Source organism: Hevea brasiliensis, chromosome 10, assembly GCF_030052815.1.
Source record: "Hevea brasiliensis isolate MT/VB/25A 57/8 chromosome 10, ASM3005281v1, whole genome shotgun sequence".
In the NCBI taxonomy this organism is placed as follows: Eukaryota; Viridiplantae; Streptophyta; class Magnoliopsida; order Malpighiales; family Euphorbiaceae; genus Hevea; species Hevea brasiliensis.
In genome coordinates this window covers 4,216,307-4,233,969 of record NC_079502.1, presented here as the reverse complement: position 1 = coordinate 4,233,969, position 17,663 = coordinate 4,216,307, and the positions used below count along the sequence as shown (strand labels likewise).

Genomic DNA, 17,663 nt, shown 5'->3' with positions numbered 1-17,663 from the left:
CTTTTATATTTCTTCATACTAAAATGATTTACAAGCATTCTAATTTATATACAAAGGCTAGGACTAACTAGGAAATTAATAATAGCCATGATTCCTAATTATATTCTAATTTACAGTTAATTTATACTGATTAAGGGATTTACACTGATTAAGGGATTCTAACACTCCCTCTCAAGTTGGTTCATGTGTGTTGCACATGCCCAACTTGCAAACTAGGGTATGAAACCCCTTACAACTTAATCCCTTAGTGAACATATCAGCTAACTGGTCTTTTGACGCTACGTAAGAGATACTTAAGGAATCATTGACAACTTTTTCTTTTATGAAGTGTCTATCAATTTCTATATGCTTGGTCCGATCATGCTAAACTGGATTGTGAACTATACTGATGATAGCTTTGTTATCACAGAACAGGGACAAACCACTAGTTTTCCAGCAATTTTAATTCCTCCATCAACTTTTGTAATCATAATAGTTCACAAAGACCTTGAGCCATTGCTTTAAACTCAGCCTCTGCACTGGATCTAGCTGTCACATTTTGCTTATTGCTCCTCCAAGTGACTAGATTACCACCAACAAAAGTACAGTAACCAAATGTCGATCTCCTATCATTAAGAGATCCACCTCAATCTACATCTGTAAAGTCCTTAATCTGAAGATGGCCATGCTTTGAGAAAAAAAGTCATTTCTCGGGTGTAGATTTCTCGGGTGTAGATTTTAAGTATCGCAAGATGCAAAAAATAGCCTTCAAATGAGGTTCACGAGGATCATGCATATACTGACTCACTAGACCCACTGCGTATGCTATATATGGTTTGGTATGCGAAAGGTAAATCAGTCTGCCAACCAACCTCTGATATCTCCCAATATCCACGGATTTTCCAACTCCAGCTTGCAATTTGTCCAAGTAACTAGATTACCACCAACAAAAGTACAGTAACCAAATGTCGATCTCCTATCATCAAGAGATCCACCTCAATCTGCATCTGTAAAGGCCTTAATCTGAAGATGGCCATGCTTTGAGAAAAGAAGTCCTTTCCTGGGTGCAGATTTTAAGTATCGCAAGATGCGAAAAATAGCCTCCAAATGAGGTTCACGAGGATCATGCATATACTGACTTATTAGACCCACTGCATATGCTATATCTGGTCTGGTATGCGAAAGGTAAATCAGTCTGCCAACCAACCTCTGATATCTCCCAATATCCACGGATTCCCCAACTTCAGCTTGCAATTTGTGATTTGCCTCAATGGGAGACTCTGCTGGTTTACAACCTAGCATTCATGTTTCCTCCAACAGATCTAGTATGTACTTCCTTTGAGAAATAAAGATTCCTTTATTTGATCTGGCAACCTTTATTCCAAGAAAGTACTTTAGCCTTCCCAAATCTTTAATTTCAAATTCCTGTGCTAGTTGTTCCTTTAGATGAATCATTTCTTCCCTATCATTATCAGTTACCACAATATCATCCACATAGACAATAAGCAGAGTGATCTCACCCCTATAGTATTTTATAAACAAGGTGTGATCAGCATTGCTTTGGCAGTATCCAAAAGAAATCATAGCCTTACTAAACCTATCAAACCATGCCCTAGGTAACTGTTTTAAACCATACAGTGCTTTCTTCAATCTGCAAAATTTTCCTTTGGTCTTCCCATTCTCAAACCTTGGAGGGATTTCCATATATACTTTTGCTTCTAAATCACCATGTAGAAAGGCATTTTTTACATCAAACTGCTGCAAATCCCACTCAAGATTTACTGCACATGATAGTAAAATTCTGATGGTATTCATTTTAGCAATAGAAGCAAACGTTTCCTGGTAATCTACCCCATGCGTCTGTGTGGAGCCTTTTGCTATCAGCCTAGCCTTATACCTTTCAATTGAACCATCTGCTCTATGTTTCACAGTGAACACCCACTTGCATCCAACTGGTTTTTTCCCCATTGAAAGAGTAACAAGGTTCCATGTCTCATTCTGTGCTAGAACTTTCATCTCTTCCACCATGGCTGTCTTCCATTTTGGATCAAGACATGCTTTCTTCCAATCATGTGGGATAGAAACAGAGGAAACATACAATAGAAAGGCTTTATAGGATGGAAACAAAGAATCATAGGAAATGAAGTTAGAGATGGGATGTTTAGTATAGGTTCTAACACCTTTTCTGAGAGCAATAGGAATATCAAGATCATTATTAGAAGAAGCAAGAGTAGACTGAGAATTAAAATTAGACTCTTCAGGAACCAAAGGAGACTCATCACATACCTCAGGATGTTCAAAAATTGAATCCAGAGATTCCGGTTGATCAGCAATCTCCCGCTCGATGGCTATATCTGTCTTGTTCCGCCGAGTATAGATTCTCAAATCTGGTCCATTCAGTCTCCCTCTAGATTTAGGTGACTCCCCCTGACAAATTTTCAGTCTGCCCAAGTACCCACAAGAATGGTGCAACTTCACCAGCAAGTACTCAGAATCACATCCTGGTAATGCAACTTATAAGCTTCAATCAATTAGCCTTCTCAATTCTACTCTATTTTGTTAAGGTATATATACATTTTCTAATTAAATATTTTATCTGTCTTGTGTTAAGCCTTTGCATGGTTGAAGTGCAAGGAGGATACAAACTGTGAAAGTCTTCTAAGAGCACATAAGATACTGACAAGAGGCGGAGAGCGTTTCGGAGTTGGCCAAGAGTACGCCAGGATTAGCTTGCTCAGTAGAGAACGAGATTTTAACCAATTTCTAGAGAGGCTATCAGGAATAAAAACTGCGGGGCAGGGAATCAGAACCACCTGAATTTTAGACATATTAAGAGGGCATGGTATTTTTATATTTAGAACGCCAAGGATGATAATGTAGCTTAGATTTATCCATATGGAGGTTTAGGTCTTACCATCTGCAGCTTTGAATTTTGGTAAACTCAGTTAGGTTACCTTTGAATCTGTGTATACACAGTGAAATCCTGACGGGATTTACACAATTACCCTATTAATAGTTGCTGCAATAATAAGGTGTCTTATCAAGCAGTGGAATACAGCAAAGTTGAATAATCCATAAGAAACAAGAATTCCATAATAAGTATTTAACCGTTCTGCAAGAATGTTAATTCCACGGTGCAAATCATGCAGGAATCATTTAAATACTGTTTACATAGACTAGAAAATTCCTAAATTGATTGATTTTATTCTTAATTTGCTTTGTTAAAAAATTTAGTTCATCTTATCACAATTATAAAAAGAAAATGACATTTTTTCATAAATGGATTATTATGTAATCTACAAAAAACAAAAATAATCGCCAAAAATACCCTTAAAATTTTAAATTATTTACAATATTTTCTAATATCACAACTAAATGGTGATATTTTCGATAGGAATCCTATGTGCCAGGGCATGAGTGAAGATTGAGCATAAACAAGTTTTTTGATGAGGCTACAGTGGTGGAGCTGGCTTAGCAGGTAGCTGATGATATTCATTAACAAATGATATGAGGTTCCCATATGGTTGATATTTTGTCATTTTCTAGCCAGAAAGATGTGAACGAACCAAAATTTTGAGTATGAGGAAGCTTTTCGTAGTTTGATTTAAGCGTTGCTAAAGATGAAGTTTGACAATTGTTGTTGGCGATTGCAATAGAAATGTTTCCACCTTCTGTAATAGATGTTCTTGGAACATCATCTTGAGATATTTTTCTGGGCATCTCCCAGAAGAGCAACTCTCTTCTGTCTCCTTGTTCACGAGTGAAGTAAAAGTGAGGCATGTATTGGATAATATGAAATAAACAAGTCTGAAAGTGGTTTTGGTTTGCTCGAGTAGAAACGCACTATCCAGCAACCATAAAAGATGTTATATGTTAAGAATGGCCACCAATCCTACACATCATGAAGTCAAATTAGCTATGGCAAGAAACACTACTTAGCGGTGGTGGTTGTGTGGGGTAAGCATGAAGTTAATTCTTTCATAAACGTAGTAGTAAGGAAATTGATTTTAAACGTCTTATTTGGACCAACTTAACGTAGTCCTGTAGTTGTCACCCGTCAAACACGTCTTGGCCTATTCTCTCCTTGAAGTTTGAAGGAAAGCGCTCGTTTATTTCTACGTGGGTGCTAGCTAACTAAATACTAATTTAAACAAATGCAATTATGTAAAATATCACTTCTTATCGGTAAACCTTCATTGTCACCAAGACTTTCAGAATTCATTGAGATACCGTTTCAAAGGGCAACAAGGCCAGGTAGAAGAAAAATTATGTCATAAAACTGATATGTAATCGTTGGTTGTGGTAAATTTTACATAAATCCCATCTTAATTAATAATTATAATGAACCACGAAATTTTGAAAGGGAGAAACCCAACTCGAAAATGAAGTCCAAACCCTTAGCCCAATAGAAACTACGATCGTTCTTTCAGGCTTTCATGGGACTGCCATTTTCAATAGAACTCCAGGAGTGGGTTCTTAACAATTAGATGAGTCAAATTTTGACTCGAAACAGCGCCTTGACTTGTACCGCTTGATAAAAGATTACGCAAGTCTCAAATTCAAATGATCCTGAAATTTGAGATTCGTGTTGGGCAATAGGTGACCTAATTAATTGGATCAAGTTAAAGATCTATTTGATCATACTGTAATTTAACCTGTAATTTGATAAAAACTTAATCATCTTATCTTATTGTTTTTTCATTCGAATTAAAAAGTTTAAAATCTTTAAAAAGTTTAAAAAAAATTAAAGATTTTATTTAAAAATTAAGAGAAATACATACTTTTATAGCATATTTTAATCATATGTTAAAGTAAATTATTAAATTTAATAGTTGTTATTATTAAAATTTTGGATATTATCCCTAAAAAAGTTTAGATAGTGAAAATTATCATTGTACAGAGGTGTAACATATAACTTTACATTATTTACATGGTACTTTAGTATGCTTACATATATGAGAAAATTAAACTATATGGGAAAAAAGTTTGAAATTTTTAATATTATTTATTTCTTAGTTTTTTACTTATTAGATTTTAATAAATAAAACTTATATGTGAAAAAATTATTTATTTTTAAAAGAAATTAATATGAATAATTATTTTATTATTAAGTGATTTGAAATCAATATTACTCCAACTTAACTCAAAATAATTTTAGGATCATAAATCTCATATGTGATTTGAAATGATTTGATATCAATTTGTCCATAAAAAAATACATTCAAAACAACCCAATTCAGATTTGAATTTATTTAATTATTTATTTAAATAAAATGAATATCTAATATATAAAATTTAAAATTAATTTAAATAATATATTTTTTTAATTTTAACCTATTTAAAATTTAATTATATACTATTCAAATCCTTTCCAATTTCAATAAAGTGATATCAAATCAGTTACTTTCAATGAATACATCTTCTTCTATCCAATCTAATGGTGATGTAGAAGCAAGGCATAATTAAATACACAAAGATCCACAAGCATAAGATGAATACATTTTCCTAGTATGTTTTTTTTTCAATGCCTGATTTCACTGATACGATTCAATATGAAGTCCTCTGATGTCACTTCATCTCAATTGCTCTGATTTCAAGTGTCGTGATGTTCTGTAAACTTTCATGAAGAAACATTAACATGGGGCAATTATTAAAACAGAGAAATCACCATTTACAATCTCAGTACACTCCGCTAAATAGCAGCAATGGTGAGAGATTGCAGCTCTGGGAACCCACCTACCTTGCAAAATTCTTTACCAATGAGTTCCAGCTGGTAGGCTTCCCATAGAGTCAGATATTTTAGTTTGGGAAGAAACCGAAAGACTGAAGTTGGGTTCTCAAAGGGATAAGATTTGGATAAAAAAAGAGTGGTAAGGTTTTCCATGGAGGCAAGCCATTCGGGCATTTCGAATAAGCGACCATCTAAATGAAGCTCCTGAAGAAGAGGCGGAGGAGAAAATTGTTCCATATCAGGAAAAAGAGTACCATCACAGGCCCCTGCCTCCGATCTTAATGATAGAGAGATGAGGTTTTCTATCTTGATGATGGCTGCAAATATTTCACTAGCATGATCTTCAGACACACACGTAACACCAAGTTTCCGTAGTTGGGTTAAGCTGCCTAATTCACTGAAGATTCCACGTCCAGCATACACACCAGTGCAAGTACGAAGATTCACCAGTTTTTCAATCCCCTTTGGTACTCTTACTGCTCTGTCGAATAATTCGGTTTCCATTAGAAGGGGTCTCAACTGTTGAAAATTCAGAATTTCCATAGGTAATACACTTAGATTACAGAGTCTTATATCTAAAGTTTGTAGTTTTTGAAGATTTGCTAATGTCTTTGAAAGCTCAGATAGTTTTGAGCTAGCCAATCCCAAATGCCTGAGATGATCCAAGTCTCCACTTCATCAGGTAAGTACTTTACCACGCCATCCAAATCCAACACCAACAAAGATCCCAAACCAGAGGGGGTTTCTATATAAGCCCAAGAAAGGCCTTGATGAGAATCATAATCTAAACCATGGTGCTGTGCAGTGATCACGAATAAAGATTCAATTTGCAGGCTCTTGAAGCTTGGAGGGATGTCCTTTCCATCATCTTCGACTACTGCATGTATGGGTAAATTTGATGCCTTAGCAACAAAATCTTGTTCATCAGCTTCAACGAGACAGGATTCTTGACAAGTCCAGGAAATTTTTTGTCAATCCTCGTCATATGAATTTTGAAGCACTCCCAAGACAATTAACTCCTCTATAATGTTTTGTGCCGCTTCCTCCATGATTTCTCAAGGTTTTTCCAGGCATCAGACCTCCAGCCAGCAAAAGCCGAACTAATCTTCCCTTCTCAACGGATTTTCTCTTGGAAATGATGCAGAAATACTCAAAGCAGGAATTGAGATGATCAGAGAACTTGTCATAGTTGAATTTGGAAGCAGAAAAATAAGCAGTCTCACTTCCACCGACACCATTGGCGATTGTGGCACTGTACAAGCTTTTAACGTCTGCAGATCAAAATAAAGCCCAATTCTTCCTTTTACTCGTGTTCATCAACCTAAGCGTTTTTTCTTTTTAGCAGATATATGGTGCTAGACTTCCCATGTAAACAAATGTTGGAGTTGCTGAACTCTAATGACAAATAAGAACTTCTCAACTGTCTACTAATTCTATAAAACCTTTTCATTAGTTAGAGTGTTGGAGTATAAATATATTAGATAAAAAATTTTAATTAGATTAATTTTATATTTTAAATTAATCTAACAAGTATGAAAAAAAAAAATACAACATACTATGTTGTAACGATACTTGATACGATAAGCAAACAATAAATTTTAAAAAAATCAAGACACACTAAAATATAAAACATCTATTAAAATATATGAATAAAAGTTGAATATAAGACCCATTAAAATATTTAAAAATTAATGTTATTTCTAATTTTTATTAGAATTTAAAAAATATATTTTCTAAATTTAATAAATAATTGAAGTAGTCTCAGTGTCTGTCAGTATTAGTAAAGTGACATTTGCAACAGAAAACTGCCATAGATCTACTGGATATTTTGCAGTCTATAAATAATTTAATGATGCAAGGTGGCAATGTATTTCTCAAAAAAAAGTTCTCCCCTCTCTTAGAGATTCGTCTTTTTGACTATTCGTTTCTCTCCCTATCTGTTTGTGTTGTATGTAGTTTTGTCTCTTAATTTCTTTATTTTTCTTTGTCTTTGTCTATTCGATATCCTTTGTGGTTGTCTTTGTTTTGAGTTGCTTTAAGCTTACTATATGTTAGGATTAGAGAGTATCAAGATCAGTAGTGATGCTTCCTTATAAGATTATTATTGGGTGCTGGTCTTGTTCTAATGGAAGGGAGTTTTCTCGTCGATTGGTATTCACGATAGTATTGTTGTCAGGACTAAAAGAGATTGAGATGCCCGTATCTTTGCCATGCCATTTCTCGGTTCATTCAACTCTGGTTATAGCCTATTGGTTAATTAGGCGATTTGCTACCTTACTCCTACATTTCCTTTGGGGGTGACTCTTTGATTTGAGATCTTGATTAGGGAGTTTTGAATCCAAATAGGTGTTCCTTTTTGTGCTTTAGTTGTTGATATTGCAGTTCCCCTTAGGTTTGATTTCAAGTTCTCCGTGGGTAGTGTTGCTACTTGTAGGCGTCAACTTTGGTGATATTGTCGGTGATGACTGCTAAGGGAGAAACAATGGATTTGCCCGATTAGCTCTAGGGTTCTTTATGTCAGGGGTCTTAGCCCTTTGTTTATGGACTTGGGTGCGAGTATTGTAGCAATTAAAAATTATTGGGCTTGTGGCGCTATTCATCTAATGAATATTATGGAATCTACTTATTAAATATTACTTACCGGCTCTACATAAAAATTTTCACAAAACACTTCACATCAAAATACTTTCCATTTCTTGCACACATAATTTTCACCTGAATATTCTTCAAAAATTCATCAACTAGCAAATCAAACTCTTAGACCTCCACATTACAGACAAAATTATTTCAAAAAATGTTTCATTAATCAAGCTAATCAACACATTCTGCCACTTACAAGAGACTTAATTAAAAAGAGTCAGCAGCATACATAGTTCCTAATGTGGCAGCCTAGCCAGAAAGCTACTGTGTTGGAGTTGCAGAGGAAGAAAAGACAAAGCAAACAGGCATATTTTCAGTAAGAGAGCAAAAAGCAATAACTGAATTGACAATACAAAATTTTCTTCTTTCTCTTCTTCATTTTCAACATATAATTACAACAAATCCTGTCCAATTCTCTCCTCTCTCACAGCAGCTCACTTTTTATGGGGATGAGATGGCTTTAGCTAGCTAACAACCACATTACCTAATACAAGACAAGCTTCCTAAATTAGCTGCTAAATACATGGAAAGCCACTCCTTTGTAACTAAAGACTATAACATAGTAAGCAGTCTAAGCAAAAATAATCTCAGCACTCTGCTCTCTCACTAAACTGCATATTCAAATGGAGCATTCTTCCTTTTACATGTGTTGCATATTCAAATGGAGCATTTTCATAAACATATCTCGGGTGCTAGAGCATTCTAGTCAGGAAGAATTAAGCATGTTTCAACACATCATGTGGACTTCCCACGCAAATACACCAGGGAAGCCGGTGGTAGTGAAAGAAGCCCAAGCTTTAAGATGTGCTTAATCTTGTAATTCTCTGCACTATTCAATCGCCTTGCAAGGTCTCCATGCAAAGGAGTCAAGGTTAGTACTTCGAGTGCAGAGATGTTCTGTGAACCTTCAGGAAGAAACCTCAACCATGGACAATTAAAACTGAGGCTCCTTAACCTTGGAAAAGCTCCATTTACAATCTCAGTCCAATCCACTAGAGAAGAAGTAATTGTATGATTTTGCAACCCTGGGAAACCACCTTCTTGACAAAATTCCTTACCAAGGCACTTTGCTTTATAGGCATCGTAAAGAGTGAGATATTTTAATTTGGGAAGAAACTGAAGGTCTGTAGGCAGTGACTCTGCCAGATTAGAAAAGCGTAATTCTAAATTAGTGAGGTTCGACATGGAGGCAAGCCAAATGGGCATTTCGATTAGGCCACCATCTAAACAAAGCTCTTGAAGAAGTGGTGGGGGAGAAAATAGTTCAAACTCAGGAAAAATTGATAATCTTTCATCTTCGTCAGAGTAGGGTGTCTCTGCTTCTAGCGACGAGGAGATGAGGTTTTCCATCTTCATGATAGCAGCATATAGCTCACTGGCATGATCTTCACTGACACGCTTAACACCAAGTTCTCTTAGTTGGGTTAAGGTACCTAATTCACTGGCAATGCCATTTCCAGCATACACACCAGTACAAGTGTAAAGATTGGCCAATCTTCCAATCCCCTTTGGGACACTAATTTCACCCTCATCGATGCATCTGGACATTAGAAGGTGCCTCAAATTTTGAATATTTAGAACTTATATCGGTAGTTCACGCAGGTTCCCACACATTCTTATATCCAAAGTTTGCAGCTTTTGAAGATTACCTACAGTCTTGGGAAGCTCGTTCAGTTTAGATGAGTTAACCAAGCCTAAGTATCTAAGATGAACCAAATCTCCGACTTCATTGGGTAAATACATACTCACCGTCCAAATCCAACACCAAAAGAAATTCCAACCCACAAAACGTTTCCATGGAGGCTCGAGAAATGCCTTTCATTCTCGTAGATCCAAAGGAAGATGAACAGCTTTCAGCAGCAATCACAAACAATGATCGAATTAGAAGGCTTTTGAAGTGATGTCTTTACCATCATCGCAGATCACCACGCGCAAAGGTGAATTTGCAAAATTAGCTACCAAATCTTGTTTCTCCGCTTGAATAAGAGATACATGCATGTATCTGGCGATACATGCTAGGAACTTTTAGTTCAGTCCTATTGCATTCTTGTTGAAGCATTCCTAAGGCAATTAATTCTGTGATAATGTTTGCTGCTATATCCTCCATGATATCCCCTTGTTTTTCCTGTATTAGACCTTCAGCCAACAAAAGCCGAACTAGTTTTCCCTTCTCCATACAGTATCTAATGGAGATGCAGCAGTATTCAAAGCAGTGTTTGAGATGATCATGAAGCTTTTCATAATTCGACCTGAGAGTTGCTAAACAAGAACTCTCACCTTTGCTGTCATTGGTGCTGGACATGGACGAGCTGCTTCCATCTTCAACTGATGTTCCTGGAACAAAATCAACTTGTGATTTCCTTCTTTGCAAATCCGCGATGAAGGAGTCAGCATCATCATCTGTTTTACCAGTGAATCTGATGTGAGGCATTTCTAGCCCAATCAATTCCTTATAGACCGTGAGCATACAGCGGGAGTTTCAGAATTTGAACTAAAAGTTGTTAAAGAACTCCCACCTTAACTGTTAAGCAGGATTTGAGATAATCAGTAAGCTTTTCGTAATTTGATTAAAAAGTTGAATAGCTCTTACCTTCACAATCAGCGGGCGTAGATGAACCCTTTCCTTCTTCAGTCCATGCACTCGGAACAACATCACCTTCTAACTTTCTTCTTGGCATATCCAAGAGAGGGGGAAAAAATCTACAACTGAACGGTTTATTTTAAGGAATAGTTGGATATTACAATTGTTTCTAGCTATTGTTTGTGAAGAGGAGATTATTATTGAAGAGAGGTGTGATCAACGACTTTTGCAACTATTACAGATGAAATTAGAGAGTGATAAGATCCTGAAGTGAAGTCGTAGTTCATTTATAGCGATAACCCACCATTTAGTTTGTACACATGTTTGAAGTTTTCCTATGCCTTTCCATCATTTCTCAGGAAGGTTGGGCAAGAACTTTAAAAAAAAATAAAATCCCAACTCCACTAATATTTGCCTCCAATTGCGGTAGAATCAAGTGGATTATTTCTTTCCACTTTCTAATGCTAACCAACCAAACCTGAAGCTTTCGTAATTTCTTTTTACTTTCTAGAAAACTTTGGATTAAGGTTGCTACAGTCTACGACTACGAGGAAGGTTTCATGACGAATTCCTTCCGTTTCTTTTTCAGCGTCAGTGCAAGTGTTTGTCGCACTAGGTCTCTTATTTAAAGTTCATAACTTGAGCCCCTGTACAATAATAACCCTGACAAGTTTGCTATTGTCTTCATCGTCGGTGCTTATCCGGCGCAGATGCAGCGGAATATTGACCAAAGTCGGTCAAGCATAGGTCACCATAATTTCAATTCTTAAGCCATTTGAATTAATAATCTACCTGCCTATAACCGATGGAGTTCAAAAATCTTTTTCCTTAACCAAAAAGTTTAGGCCTTTCGCTGACTGTGATGCCCTTGTGGCTTCCACCATTATTCTTGTCCACTCCAAACTCTTTAAGAATTAGAATGCATTAATACAGAGAAGTTGGACTACTCTGGAACCAGTTTGCCCCAAAAAATCAATAAGCAATAAAGTAGATGCAGAAAACCATGTTGGGAACTTGATCATAAGATTCACGCCCGGAATGTCCCATGTTTTACACACGGGTATTGGTTCTTTTGTAATCGCTGTAGAAAATAACGTCCAGTGGCTGGGGAATAGCCGGAATATGTTAGATTCAATAGTCATTTAATTGCAATAATGAATTCCTAATACAGAGCCTGAGTATTTGTTTAGTGCAGGAAAGAGTTCGGAACTCAATTCGGGCGCACACTTCGGAAGATGAAAATGTCATCCGAATTCACAATTGTTGCTCTTCAATTCAACATACGTCATGCCATTTTATACCTCAAATTTAGCAGCCTAAATTCTAGGAATAGCTGACAGTTTGCTCTTTTAAGATACTGAAATACTAGCAAATTTTTTACCAAACTTCTCCAGCCCAACAATCATAGTCGAGTCAGTGAACCAACACCAGATAATAAAACTGGTGGTTTTAATTTTTACGAGCCAAAACAAGGCCCAACTCTCAGCCGAACTGAGATAACCAACTGAAACATAACAATGAAATCATAGCTGACTAATACCGTGTTCATTAATTCCTAACCTTTGTCAAGTCGGTATATATCTTAAATCATACGGATGAAAGAATTACTTCCCGTTGTAACTAAAAATAAAAAGGGATAAAATAATAGCTTAGCCTATCCTTCCAAGCCACCATTGACCTGCCCACTTCTCTAAGTTCACATTTTTAAATCAAATACAGGCTCGAGTCATGTATAATTTGAACAAGAAAGTAATTGAAATAAGATTGCTAGCATACAGAGCCATTAGATAATACAACAATGATACACAAACAAAAAGTAGGAAGATATAAAGAATAAAAGGTATCCTTGCAAACAATTTGACCAAGAAAACTGGCTTCCCATGGCACCTTGTTTATCCATGGATTCTTGTTTCCTCTGATATTCCACCTTAAAGATAAACTTGTAGATCCACAATGCCAGTTGATGAAGCAGTTTCAAATAAGCCTAAGCTCGTACTCACCAGCCATAGTTATATATCTCACCCATGGAAGAGCCTGGTAGCCACTTTTCTCAATAATCTTCAGGTATCGAACCTACAGAAATCCCCAAATTTTAATAAGTAAAATTTCCTACAACTTATTTACAACAAGTATATTTCCCTGCCAAGAACAGTTAACAAAATTGTTAACTTCAAAATTGATTATCAAAAGGCAAACTTCATAATACATTGATCACCAAGTTGATTAGCTTGTTTTACAATTATGATAGATGTTCTTGGTGTTTCCAATAAAGCACTACATATGAAAGTTAAATATACACCTATTATTGATCGTTACTCAGCGTCCATATCAAGAATGGTTATAATCATTCAATGGCCATTCTCATAAAGTTCTAAACAATATTAAATTCAACAGATTTAAGTGACCAACTAGGGATAGTTCTACACCTATATTTCAATTTCAAAGAAACAGAAAACGACAAGGTTCCACTCATCAAAACAAGCAACAGAAAAAATTTTTATTTATAAAGGCAGTACCTGTATTCCTGAAACAGTAAAATATGGAATCTCAAACTTCACACGAATTGGAGCCTTTCTCTCAGGAGCTCCTTCTTCAGCAGTTATGCTTGGAAGACTGAACTCTGCCCTCAACATGTACTCCTGAATCGGTGCAAATATTATCAGAATCAAGGCAGAATTATAATTGCAAAAAGTAACTACTAATTTCTTTAGAATCCATTGCTCTTAAGTGTTAGGCTGCAAAAGTGAATTCAGAATGTTATTTTATTACATAAAACAAAGCCATACCTTTCCACCAGGAAAAGATTTAATTTTCCACATTAATGCATCATTTTCAGGTGCATATGATGCAGATCCCATGGATGTCCGAACATTAGGATTGGAAGCATCAGTTGGTACCGGCAACTCAATCTCAACATTTGTTGCAGTGCTGCATAATTGATATTTTATAATAATCAGGAAACCAAAACATCAGACCACCTACAGTTCTGAACAATAGAATTAATGAAAGAACACAGACTATTAACTAAAAATTTTACTACCTGCGCTCCTTGAACTGACTCCTAGCTTTTACCATGATCTCAACACGACTTCTTGAATGCCTTTCAACTTGAGCTTCCACCCAAATCAGAGGCTTAACCTGAAAGAAGGTATAATGGAACTCATCAAATGCTACAATGAAGCAACTGACTAAGAAAGAAAGAGAAGGAAAAAGAAATCATGAACTGTAGGTGTACCTGAGTGCTGAGTCTATATGTCATCAGATCAAAAGCCCCATCAGGTGGTATGAAGGATATTGTCCGATCATTCTCAAATCGAGCCAAACGCACACACCTAAGCCAAAAAGTGGGCATTTAGCTTGTATGCTCAAATAAGAGGGCGTTTAACTTAACTTATGAAAATTAGCTTATAAGCACTCAATACTCATAAGCTAATTTATGCTTATAAACATTTAAAATTTTAAACAATTATATGTTTAGTTAAAGTGTTTATATGTGACTGATATGTAGCTGACTCATTTGATAAAAAAAAATAGCTTATAAGTATATTTATTGTTAAAATTAATAAAAAAAGGTATTAAATGCGAAATGTAGTGAAATTTAAAAATTAAATAAGAGTAAATTGGTAAAAAAATATTTGGTCAAACTAGCTGATAAGCCCCAAAAAGAAAAGTTGATCTCCCCCAGCTTATTTGGTTAGCTTATAAGCTATTTTTTTTTTAGCAGCTTATAAGCCCAAAAAAATGATATAAACAAATGGGTGAGCTTATTTTTAAAGCTTATAAGCTTATAAGTTAAGACAAACACCCTCTAAATCAGCATCTGCCCTGATAACTTACAAAACAACATAGGAAATCAACTAGACCTGAGAATTAGGCTACATACTGATGAAATTTGATGTCCTCCAAATCAATGGCCTTTCCCTTTGTTGCACGGCCTTGGGCCTCTAATAATACTCTATCATTCAGGCCAAGCTTGCATTCAGGCATGCCACTGCAACAAAAAAGTTAACAAATACTTATAGTTTTCAGCTAACATCCTCCTCATAACAACAGAAAAGTTGTAACAGAAGATACAAATTATACTTCTGTGAGATAAGCACGTCATAGTCTCAATTCTAGAGTATAAATATTTGATCAAATGTTGGACAATCCACCATATTATAGAATATGATAGAATAGCTATTTATGCAATATTGCTGAGGGTATGACTGTCCCCAGATCCCTTCCCAAGAACCTACTTTTTCTGTAAATATAACCATGTAAAGCGCATTTTACTGAGCAGAAATAACACTTTTTAACAGTATCAATCCATGTATACAAGCAAATAATTGTCACATACAACACTTGATTCCATGATAAGGAAAGATACAAAGAGTTTCCAGAAAATTAAAGTATGTTTAAAGAAGCTTTGCACTTTCTACAATGAAAGATGGTCAGGCAAAGTAATGAGTTGCATGGATAAGCTATACACAGAAACCATTTAAGAGTGGAGGTCTCATCAAATAGCATTTCTCTGCCACTTGGAAGAGCAAATATGCATATATATGAATGTTAATCTAGGCGTTTGAAGAACTTACAGGGGGAAACTAAAAAAACAAAAAGCAGCACCACTAATAAGCCAAAATGAAATTTTTGTTTATAAAAAAGCATTTCAGGCTGTAGCATGGTAATGTTTATAAAACTGACATTCAAATATGAAATATGAATATACCATAAGCATTAGTTTTCACTAGGCAAACATGCAAATCCTTTTAGGATAAATAATCAAACATTTGACTGTTAAACAACAAATGTGCCACAAAAATCTACCAGACATTATCCCTTCCAGATAACAGATTAACTCTTAAATTTCAGCGAAGAGCACACCTCAAATAAGTTCTCATCTTCAGCGCCCCAACAACATCTGACCTAATTACTTGTCCGTTGCTATTGACAAGAATATTAACACTCTCCACGACATCCAAGAAAACCTGATCATAAAATAATGGAGATATATCATCCAACAATGTCAAATCCAATAAACTGCTCAAGAAATGGAAAAGGGAAAAAAAATACTTCATTCTTCTTGTAAAATATCCCTTCACTGCGCCAAGAAACAGCATTAGTGACAGCCATGGGAGGCCTCTGATTAGTTTCCATCCTGTACGCATCAGTCTTGATAAATTCACTAAGAATTTTTGCTTCCGTGTACTGAGGGTAGCCAAAGTCCATCATTTCATCAAGTAACTCATACTGCCAACAGCACAAGGCACAACAATCATAATCTCAAGCCACTATAAGCTCTCAAATAAACAAACCCAAATTAAAATCAGCAAAATCAATAAAAGCCGTAGGTTGATTTGTCAACCTACCACTACCACAAAGTTATCCCTAAGCGATTCCTCTTCTAATTCTTCGAAATAGTGCTTAAAAACCTGCAATAGAAAGGCAAATCAAATTAAAGATCACCACAAACACGTAACTCAATTAAAACAAAAACTAAAAATACAAGGATATGGATTGGATGCAACAATATTAAAGGCATGAAACTATGATTACAACCAATAGGCACTTACATCAACTACGCGGTGGAGGAAGGAGAGGAGACCAGCAGCATTGCAGTTCTGCCTCGACGCAGTCATTAAGTAAACGTTACTGTGCTGTATAAACATGTAAGAGACTCCATTGTCGTACACAACCGGATCTTGAGAGTGCGGATCTCCCTGCAAATCACAAAGAAACACCAAAACGAACAATAAGCACACCATTTTAACCACAAAAACTCACAATAAGAAGAGAATTACAAAAATTGGTTGAAAAAACCAAAAAACTTCACTTAATTGATCCTGATTATACGAGTAAATTAAGTGAAAAGAAGAGAACCTCTTTTTCGATGAGCTTGGTGAAGAAGCGTTCGGCTTGAACGGCGGAGACATCTCCACGGTAGTCGCGCCACACCAGAACGCGCCCCTTTATATCTAAGAGAAACAGAGCAGAAACTGCCCCAGCCATCAACTGAAATCTCTATCTTTCTGTGTCCGGTGAATTTCACGGATCAGATCTGGTGGTTATCAGAGTCTTCAACTGGAAACGAAGAGGAGGTGGTGCGTGTTTGAGTCATGAGTGAGGATGCTGGAGATATGAAACAGTTAAGAAGAATCTGTGATCTACCTCTCTGCGATCGAGTGAAAAAATGAAAGGATTCTAATGAAGGATGCGAGATGTAACCATAACAAGATGATTGCAGTGTAGTGTTTTGTTAGATCCGACTCCGTGTATTTGGACCGGAGAAAATATAAAGTTCAAAAAAATTTTTTTACTTTCAAAATTTTTTAATTTTATACTTTAAAAATTATTAATTAAACTCTTTATATTTAAATATTGGACAATTTTGCTTTATCATTGGCTTGACGTGATGTTTAACTAGACATTTTTATTAATCAATTAATGAATATAATAACAATGAAATACAATTGTATAATATTTAAAAATAAAAAATTTAATTAATAATTTTTAAAATATAAAGCAGAATTAAAAAAAAAATTAGAAGTAGATGATCTTTTTTACTAATTTTCCTTTTTATTTTTTTTTTTAAAATTGAATTGTTAGCTTTAATATGATCTGATTTAAACATCAAATTAAATTATTAATTATTTTGATTTAACATTTTATCAAATTGATTTCGAGCTTTAATTCATGCCATAACAGCTCCTCGGTTCATCAAAATTTAGAATAGTGAATTTTTTTAAAATA

The 17,663-nt window shown here is 35.4% G+C and overlaps 2 protein-coding genes, 1 long non-coding RNA gene and 1 pseudogene across 3 annotated transcripts; 1 reads left to right on the top strand and 3 right to left on the bottom strand.

The window, feature by feature from the left end:
* Window positions 1-2,406: 2,406 nt before the first annotated feature.
* LOC131169464 (uncharacterized) lies at window positions 2,407-3,545 on the top strand. Its single transcript, XR_009140415.1, has 3 exons — window positions 2,407-2,483; window positions 2,591-2,821; window positions 3,374-3,545. It is a non-coding gene; the product is annotated as an uncharacterized LOC131169464 (long non-coding RNA).
* A 2,126-nt stretch (window positions 3,546-5,671) lies between these two features.
* Window positions 5,672-7,078, bottom strand: LOC110645903 (uncharacterized). The gene is made up of 4 exons (XM_058128784.1): window positions 7,072-7,078; window positions 6,790-6,981; window positions 6,406-6,638; window positions 5,672-6,229 (listed from the first exon to the last, which is right to left on the bottom strand). Exons 1-4 carry the CDS (start codon window positions 7,076-7,078, stop codon window positions 5,672-5,674), a joined length of 990 nt encoding a protein of 329 aa, XP_057984767.1.
* A 1,438-nt stretch (window positions 7,079-8,516) lies between these two features.
* On the bottom strand, window positions 8,517-10,826 carry LOC131169463 (disease resistance protein RPM1-like; annotated as a pseudogene).
* A 1,742-nt stretch (window positions 10,827-12,568) lies between these two features.
* Window positions 12,569-17,209, bottom strand: LOC110645900 (AP-1 complex subunit mu-2). The gene is made up of 11 exons (XM_021799161.2): window positions 16,794-17,209; window positions 16,487-16,633; window positions 16,283-16,345; window positions 15,987-16,163; window positions 15,798-15,901; window positions 14,815-14,922; window positions 14,167-14,263; window positions 13,972-14,069; window positions 13,718-13,859; window positions 13,448-13,570; window positions 12,569-13,004 (listed from the first exon to the last, which is right to left on the bottom strand). The coding sequence occupies exons 1-11, from the start codon at window positions 16,920-16,922 to the stop codon at window positions 12,906-12,908; spliced, it is 1,287 nt and encodes a 428-aa protein (XP_021654853.2). The 5' UTR covers window positions 16,923-17,209; the 3' UTR covers window positions 12,569-12,905.
* Window positions 17,210-17,663: the final 454 nt, after the last annotated feature.